Here is a 9,114-nt window from a genome sequence, read left to right as displayed (position 1 = left end):
AAGAACAGGCTGTTACCTCCAAAGCTGAATTATCTCCAGATTTATCGAACACTGGGCGAGAAAAGAGGAACCCGGAGTACAGGTCTTACAGGCTCGTTAGAAAAGCAGGCTTTGTTTAGAGGCCCTAGATCTTGTCTAATGTGCAGGCTCGAATGCTATTAGATAATTATAATGCATATAGGGTTGGTGAATGCTTTGTAATAGTAGTAAACATTTAATTCCATTACAGAAAAAGTGGTGGCTTTTCTAGCCATAACCAATACATCAGAGTTGGGAGTACTATCAGAAGAACCTTATGCATGTTCACAAATTTGGGAACAAAGCTTGCTCCCGCAAGTTTCATGCTGTGTGAGTGCAAAAGGGAAAGAACTACCTTGAAAGAGGGCTATCCTCATAGCACGGATCGACAAAAATATGCCTGGAGAAGCGGGCACTCCGGACCTTTTCCAACGGCTCGCTGCTCGTGAACTTAGAGCTCACCTCCCTCCTCACTGATGATTTGCAAAGTAAAATATTTCGTGGTTTTGTTATCCTCACCACCGTGCAGTTGTCTTCTCCACAGGTGGCCCTAAAGCAGTGGGTGCAAAACTGAGCTGCACTTAGAATGAGATGGAGTGATTTTTTTTTTTTTAATCCTGATATCCAGGCTACACCCGAGGCAATTAAATCACAGGATTAGGCTTCAGTCATTGTTTTCATTTTCATTTTACTTTTAAAGCTTTAATGAGGTACAATTAATATACAAAGCAATATTCACATTTAGTGCATACCAGGTGATGATTTTAGACATATTAAAACTATGGTGATACACAATCAAAGTAACAGACATAAGCAACAACTCCCAGAACTTCCCTCTGTTCCTGATTTTTATCTTCGTGGTGAGACACAGCATGAGATTTGGCCTCCTTTTTTTTTTTTTTTTTTTTTTATCCTCATTCCAGGATATTTTCCCATTGATTTTTAGAGAGAGGAAAAGACAGACAGAAATAATGTGAGAGAAACACACTGATTGGTTGCCTCCTGCACATGCCCTGATCAGGGCCAGGGCAAGAGAGGAGCCTGCACCTGAGCTACATGCTCTTGACCAGAATCTAACCCGGGACCCTTAGGTCCACAGGCAGACACTCTATCCCCTGAGCCAAACCGGCTAGGTCAAGATGTGCCCTCTTAATAAAGTCTGAATGCATGATACCATATTGTTGACATAGGCACCATGTTGTGCAGCAGATCTCTGGAATGTATTCCTCTAGCATAACTGACAACTTGCACCCATTGAATAAAATTTCCTGGTTTCCTCCACCCAGCAACCACTATTGCATTCTCTGCTTTTATGCATTTAACTATTCTGGGGAACTCATTTAAGTGGAATCATGCATCATTCCTCCTACTGGGACTAGCTTATTTCATTTAGCATAATGTCCTCAAGGTTGCCGCAAATACAAGGATTTCCTTCCTTTCTAAAACTGGGTAATATTCCATTGTATGAGTATAGTAGCCCCCCTGCTCTGAGGTTTCACTTTCCAAGGTTTTACCTGCTGTAAACTGCAGTCCAGATGATTACATGGAAAAGTCCAGAGATAAACAATAAGCGTGCATGCCATCCTTGTATGCCTTTCTGAGTAACCGGATAAACTCTCCCGACGTCCGCCTCCGGGGGCCCAGGACGTGACTCATCCCTTTGTCTTCACATCCATGCTGTGTGGCTATGTGTGCCCCTGCTCTCTGGTCACTTAGGAGCCGCCACCTTGGTTATCAAAGCTCTGAATGGTAGTTGTGCTTGTGTTCAAGTGACCCCTATTTTCACTTCATAGTGACCCCCAAAGTTCTAGAGTTGTAATGCTGTCAATTAGAGTATGGAGCCATAAAGTACTTCCTTTATGTGAAAAGGTGAAAATTATCCAGTTAAGTAAGAAAAAAAAATCGTTTAGCTAAAGTTGCTAAACTCTACAGTAAGAATGAATCTCCCATCTGAGGTTGTGAAGAAGGAGAGTTCTGGGTAGTTTTGCTTTTGCACCTCAGACTGCAAGAGTGACAGCCCCAGTGCATGATAAGTGCTTGGATAAGACGGAAAAGGCATTTAATTTGTGGGTGGAAGACATGACATCATCGTGGCTTTGTGATCCTCCTTCTGAATTATTGCCGGAAGGTCAAGACCAGCCTGACACTACATTACAATGCCTACGCCATTCACTTCAATTCATCTCATTATGGAGGCCTTATATACTCACAAGAAGGGTGGCTATAGTTCATTAACATATTTTGAGAGGAAGGAGACTTTCATATATCTTTTTTACTGTATATTGTTATAATCTATTTTATTATTAGTTATTGTTGTTCATCACTTACCATGCCTAATTTATAAGTTAAACTTTATCATTGGTGTGTATGTATAAGAAAAAGTACATCCATCCATCTGGGGTCTTGGAAAGTATCCCCCACAAATGTGCAGAGGGTACAGCTGTATACCAAATTTATTATCTTAAAGTTTTGAAGGTCAGAATCTTAAGTGGGTCTTATGGATCTAAATCAAGGTATCGGCAGAGCTGTGTTTCTTCTCCAGAATATGTTCCTTGCATTTCCCTGCGTTTGGATGCTGCCTGAATTCCTTGGCTCATGACTCTGAGCTCTGTTTTCATCATTTCCTTTCCCTCCAACCCTCACCTTCCTGCGTCTCTTTTATAAGGACCTTGGTGATAACATTGGGCCCACCCTGATTTTCCCATCTCAAGATCCTTAGCTTAATTGTATCCGTAAATCCCTTTTGCCGCATAAGTTAAGATATTCACAGGTTTGTGGAATTATGATGTGAATGTTTTGGAGCCATTATTTTACCCACAACAGTGTAAATAAACTACTGTGTGATGAAGGCATGACCAGAGCATTATTGAATTCATATTTTATTAAGTTGGGGTCCATTTTACCAGTTTCCCATTGATCCAAATACTGATCAATAATGCATGTTCACAGTACAGATCATAGTAATCACTCTTTACAATGGGCATATATAATGTGTGTGGGGGGGGAGTAATCACCATTTGTGTCATTCAGTTTCAATGCATTTGTTCATAGGAAATATCTAAAACACATGTTTTTCCCTAAAAAATAGCTGTCAATTTGGCACACTTATACTTTAGCATATTTGCCAATTTCTGTTGTTTGAATGACATAGGAATATAACCACATGTAATCACATTGTGTATTTCTCTGCTATGCCAGGCTGCTGGTTTTATGATTTCCAAGGCCTTTTCAGGTGCAATATAGCAGAACACCTGCCTCTCCAGCCTGCTCTCCCTATTCTCATCAATCAGTCCACAAATACTTTCCAAGTACCTCCTGGGTGTTGTAATGTTCCAGTTGCTGAATCAAGGGCCCTTAGAGATGGCTCTGCAGGATTCAGATGCACACACACTAGAAGAGCCAGCCTTTGAACACCTCACGCCAGGGAATATCCACCACCAGTCTAGGGACCCATCTTGAATGTCTCCCATTCAAATTCTCCCAAAGAGAGTGTCTGCATTGTATAGTCAGTCACTAACACAGACACATAACCCTGTGGAGTAGAGTAGTATTGGGCCATCTCTCAGGCTACAGGCCAGCCCAGGAGAGGTTGCTTTGGACAGCTGCTGATTCTTAGTCAAACTGCTGTCTAGTATCCAGTCATGAGGGCTGTAGATGGGGTTTGCATTCAAAGATCCTCGGATGAAGTTTGGAGCATCACAAGCTTTCTGAGGCTTCTCAGAATGAAGCGGTATAGTTAGGAGGCAAAGTGCATCCAGGAAAAAAGGCAACTGTTAATACTATTATTGCATATTTCCCTACTTATCATCATTTCTTATCTTTCTCCCTTCTTATATGTCTGGATATGTTTTAACAGATTCACCTTTCAATTGCAAATCATGATTTTGTTATCTTGGTTTTTTTTTTAATTTCCTGATTCTTATAATACATTTTATTGAGAATGCAAAGCAGATGCTTTACTAATATTCTGACTCCTAGTGTAATTTTTTTAATCCTCACCTGAGGATATGTTTTTTTTTTATTGATTGAGAGAAAGAGAGAGAGAGAGAGAGAGAGAGAGAGAGAGAGAGAGAGAGAGAGAGAGAATACTATCATGAGAGTGCACCAAAGAATGCAGAAGGCCGATGGACTTGGGTGTTGGCAGGGCTAATGCTAAGCACCTCATCTGTTGAGATAGTGGTGGCTCAAGGCAATTCCTTCAACCTGATAATCCTTTTACCGTTTACCAAACTTTACCTTTAATATGCCTATATGCATTGCTAAAGGACAAATGTGTATTCAAGTAAATAAATAGTGGACCAGGCCAGAAGTCAGTGTGCCTCTTCAAGAAAGAGATCTCTACCTGGCCCCCAATATCTTCTAAATTCATATTCCTTGTGTAGTATTTTCATTTGTGCATCGGCCCCTCCTTCAGACCTGAACCCCACCTCAAAGGTCCCAGTAAGAGAAAAAGGGAGAGGGATAAAGAGAGAAACATTGATCAATTGCCACCCCTATTTGCCCAGACTGGTGATTGGTCCTGCAACCTAGGTATGTGTCCTGACCAGGAATTGGACCAACAGCCTTTTGGTATATTGGATGATGTTCCAACCAACTAAGCCACCTGGACAGGGCCTAATGTAATATTTCAACACTATAGTTTACCTTTGCATCATGAGTTCAGTGGTTTCTTGTTTTATTTTCAAGAATTCTTAACTTTATGTTAGATTACTTCTGTTTTCCCTTCCTTGAATAATTAAACCCCACCTAGTCTTGGTGCTTATCACACATAGAGTCAATGACTCAGTTTGTCTTTCTACCAAGTAACAATTACTAGAATTCTCCTCTCAATTTTGAAGCCACTAATTCAATATTTGGTGTCTAACTGGTATAGTTTTTCTGATTTCATTTCCTGAATTTATTCTTTAGCCTGCTTAGAAAGCTACAAATTAATTTCTAGATATTTAGAAGTAGTGTGTTGTTTGTCCACTGCCCAAAACAACACTTGGAGTCTACAGATTCACAAGTTGCCTACTTATAAGAATCCTTTTGCCTCTGAGCCTTTTAATTCTCAGCTTTATGTTATAATCTACCACACCAGCAACACTGGATACTCAAGAATGTGGTCCCAGAATCAAGAGAGAAAAACACCCAGCTTCATGAAGGTGCTACTGTAGTTGTTTGGGCAACTACAAACTCAATTTTCCTCTGCTGAGATTACAAAGGCTAGAAGGACAAGTTGCTTCAAACAGATCAGAGTGTGAACACAGATCTTCACCACAGACCACTGGCTGCTTAGCTCAAGCTCAGGCCTGCGGGATGGGCTTTGAGCAGCATGGGCACATGGCAGGGATGGTGCAGCAAAGGCTACACTATGCTGCTGGAGAAGGAAGCAGCCGGCAGGTGCAGTCACTTCAGCAGGTGCCTAACAGATCTGATCAGCCTTTATCCACTGGCATCAGACTTCCTTGTGAGAACCACAGATTCTTCCAGAAATATCTAAGGGGCAATTTTCAGAAGAGTGCAGTTTTATAAAACCAGATTACACAAAAGTCTGTGTCATTTTATGTCAAAACCATCAGTCATCCATTTGTCTCCATAGTCTGGTCAGAGAAAGGGAAGCATAAGGACAATAAATTGAAGAGGAAAAAAAAAGTGAGCAAGGCTTCTAGGCCTTTCTATCCAATAAGCTTAATTTTTAAAAATGGTTTACTCTTTTATTTTGAGCAGTGTGAGCAATAATAGAAAGAACTTAGCTATGTAAGGAGAAAACAAATCAAAGCAGTGATATTAATGGAACAAGAACAATTCCCAAAGATATAAAAAGCTCAATGCTGCTGAACTGGAAGACCAACAGCAAAGGATGTCACACCTTGACATAGGGAGTGCAATGGGGTGTGTGCGGTGGTTTCTTGAGTTGAAGAATTTGACAGGCAGCTATGAAGTGGTCTGTATTGGAGGGTGATACTTGAAGGTCTGGGGTTCCAGCAATTTTGTGGGTAAGGACTTTTGTTTATTATTTTTTTATTGATGATCGTACTTTGGTTGCAGCATCTACCCCCAGCTCCTGTAGAAGCAGGGAAGACAGGAATTCAGAAGTTGTCATGATTACAGCACTCAGTTAGCAGAATAGATATATTACCCAAGACATGAAGGAACAGTGAAGGACTCATCTTTCCTTGGGTTTAAATTGTAGGTTAAAAGAATGAGGTTATCATTTAAAGAAGATGGGGAAATAAGTTAAAGACACCTCACAGAGATAAAAAGGAAATCAATGGCGTGGTTATAAAACAGGCATTTTGTTTATGGGAATAATCAAATAACCTCAGGAGCAAAAACCCACATTCAAATAACATTTCCCTGCATCCCAGGTCTGATAACAAACCAGCAAGCAAAGCATAAGCAAATTCTGAAGATAGGAAAATGGCAAAATATAAAATGAGTTAGGGAAAATTTGCATCCATAGACAGGTATTTTCTTGCATGAGACAATAGTGAGACCAAGAATGTATTTTCTACTTGGAAATGATTGCAGAGATTCTGGGTCTGTGTGTGGGGAGATACTTTGGAGTGGAAGAATGATACCCAACCAACTCACTGTTTTCTTCATGATCATCTATCTGCTCGAGTCCTTGACAATAATTGTGCAGAGTAGCTTAATTGTTGCAGTGCTGAGCAGAGAGTGGGTGCAGGTCAAAAGGCTGTCACCTGTGGACATGATTCTCATCAGCCTGGGCATCTGCCGCTTCTGTCTACAGTGGTCATCAGTGCTCTACAACTTTTACTCCTATTTCCACCCTGACAATGAGCTTTGGTACATAGGAGTCATCTGGGAATTTACTAATACTCTTACATTCTGGTTAACCAGCTTGCTTGCTGTCGTCTACTGCGTCAAAGTCTCTTCCTTCACCCACGCCATTTTCCTCTGGCTGAGGTGGAGAATTTTGAGGTTGATTCCCCGGCTATTGCTGGGCTCTCTGATGATTTCCTGTGTGACAATCATTGTTTCAATTATTAAAAATTACATCAAGAGTCAGGTAATCTCCATGATGCAACTACCTGGAAACAACACGGAGACTGAGATACTGAAGTCATTTTTGGAGAAATATTACAAACATCAGAATCTGGCAATGCTGTTCATTCCTTTCCTCCTGTTCCTGGCTGCCATCATCTTGCTCATAGCCTCGTTGTCCCAACACTTGAGGCAGATCCGACATCACAACGCCGACCACAGCAACTCCAGCATGAAAGTTCATGCCAGTGCCCTGAGATACTTTGCCTTCCTCCTCATCTTCTTCACCTCTTACTTTTTTACCATAATCATCTCCATTAAATACACCCTAGGATATAAGAGTTCCTGGTTCTGGGCCTGGGAAACACTCATCTATGCTATAGTCTCTATTCATTTAACTTCACTCATGCTGAGTAGCTCTACGTTGAAAAAGGGTTTAAAGGTAAGCTGAAATGGCCCAAAGCTGCCTGAGGCTCCAGGTACAACAAGACTATGAGCAAATGGGAGCTTGGATTGATGCAACTAATACCAACAACCAGCTTTACTCTTCATGATCCTATATGATGGTAATGTACCATAAATGCAAGCAGGCCTAAGCAAGCCTCCTTCTCTACCAGCCCCACAGCCATTTGTCGCTAAACAACCAGCCTTTCTCTATTCTAAGCCACTCCTATCGTTTCCTCTCCACAGTCCCCAGGTTGGTCCCAACTTTCTCATGACTTCCCCATCTCTCCTTAGTCTTCTCTATCTCTGGAGTTTTACTCCCAGTGTATTCTACCCAAGAGAGCCAAAATCATGGTGTCCATACATTATATTTATTTTATCCTTTTCATGACTGCAAATTACTCCACACATTAATAGAAATATTATAGCTCCCCCACAATAATTTGTTGCCTACACCCTGAAGGTTCTCCATGCTGAGGTCTCAATTAATCAATTTTTTTTTTAATTTAGTCAAGAAAATGTCTGACCATCTTTCTTTTCCTCTGTTCTTTCTGGACCTTTATTTGATGGCATAACGTTTCTTATTTGTTTCTCTCCCACACAATGTGCCTTTATTCTTTTAAAACCCAAGTCAAAACTTAACTTTTCTTGGCAGAATCGGTTTGGCTCAGTAGATAGAGCATCGGTGTGCGGACTGAAAGGCCCCAGGTTTGATTCCAGTCAAGGGCATGTACATTGGTTGCGGGCACATCCCCAGTGGGGGGTGTGCAGAAGGCAGTTGGTCGATGTTTCTAGCTTTCTATCGCTCTCCTTTCTTCTCTATAAAAAAATCAATAAAATATATTAAAAAAAACAAAACAAAACAAAAACTTAACTCTTATTTTCATTAGTCAAGACATTATATTCTTCCCAGAATAGCAAACTACATACCCAATCTAAATTCTTCCTAGAACATCTCCAAATATTGGCAACTTAACTGGGTCAACTGCATATGGTTTCTATTGGCAGGATTCTTGCCTCTCAATTGCATTGCAATTTGGAATAAACTTTCTAGAAAGATTCCTAGATGTTATTTGGGAACTCTTCTTACTTCATAAAAGCTGAGTGACATTGGCTTAAACTCTCTCTACTATTTCTTCCTCTGTGATAGTTCAAAACCCTCCCAAATTGACAAGAATAAATGAATCATATAGTAATCAGTTAAAATCGCCTATGGGACTTTTCTGTTCTTTACAAGTCCGTTTCTGTTTCCCCAATCCCTTTTTTCCCTTCAGCTTATCTCAAACCTTTTTTATTGTAAGACTCTGTCTCCCCATCTCCCCATGGCATCTCTCTCATCATTCCTGTCTTCTTTACCCTCATCTACTAGCAACAAAGTATCTTGGTAACAGCCAACTCCCAGACTTTTGGGTCTCAGCTCCCATTTGCTTCAAGCATTTACTAGGGTGTTTTTCCTAAAGATAGCTTCATCTCTTAAGGCTTCCAGGTACCAGCGGTTAAGAATATACTTTTTATTCACCTTTCATACATGTATTGGGCATATCTGGTAAACTAAACTTCTGGATCTGCCATTAGAAGACTGAAATACTGCCAGAGAGAAAACCATCCTATGGGGAAAAGAATGCAGGTATTTCAAGCTTGACTATGAAAGAAGCACGTAGG

At 40.7% G+C, this 9,114-nt stretch overlaps 1 protein-coding gene across 1 annotated transcript; it reads left to right on the top strand.

The window, feature by feature from the left end:
* The first annotated feature begins 6,382 nt into the window (after window positions 1–6,382).
* TAS2R16 (taste 2 receptor member 16) lies at window positions 6,383–7,459 on the top strand. The gene has a single exon (XM_036429925.2). The coding sequence runs from the start codon at window positions 6,503–6,505 to the stop codon at window positions 7,457–7,459; it is 957 nt and encodes a 318-aa protein (XP_036285818.1). The 5' UTR covers window positions 6,383–6,502.
* The last annotated feature ends 1,655 nt before the right edge of the window (window positions 7,460–9,114 follow it).

Source organism: Pipistrellus kuhlii, unplaced genomic scaffold, assembly GCF_014108245.1.
Source record: "Pipistrellus kuhlii isolate mPipKuh1 unplaced genomic scaffold, mPipKuh1.p scaffold_m20_p_10, whole genome shotgun sequence".
Classification (NCBI taxonomy): Eukaryota; Metazoa; Chordata; class Mammalia; order Chiroptera; family Vespertilionidae; genus Pipistrellus; species Pipistrellus kuhlii.
Note: the sequence above shows the minus strand (reverse complement) of the source record. Positions and strands in the feature narration are given on the sequence as shown.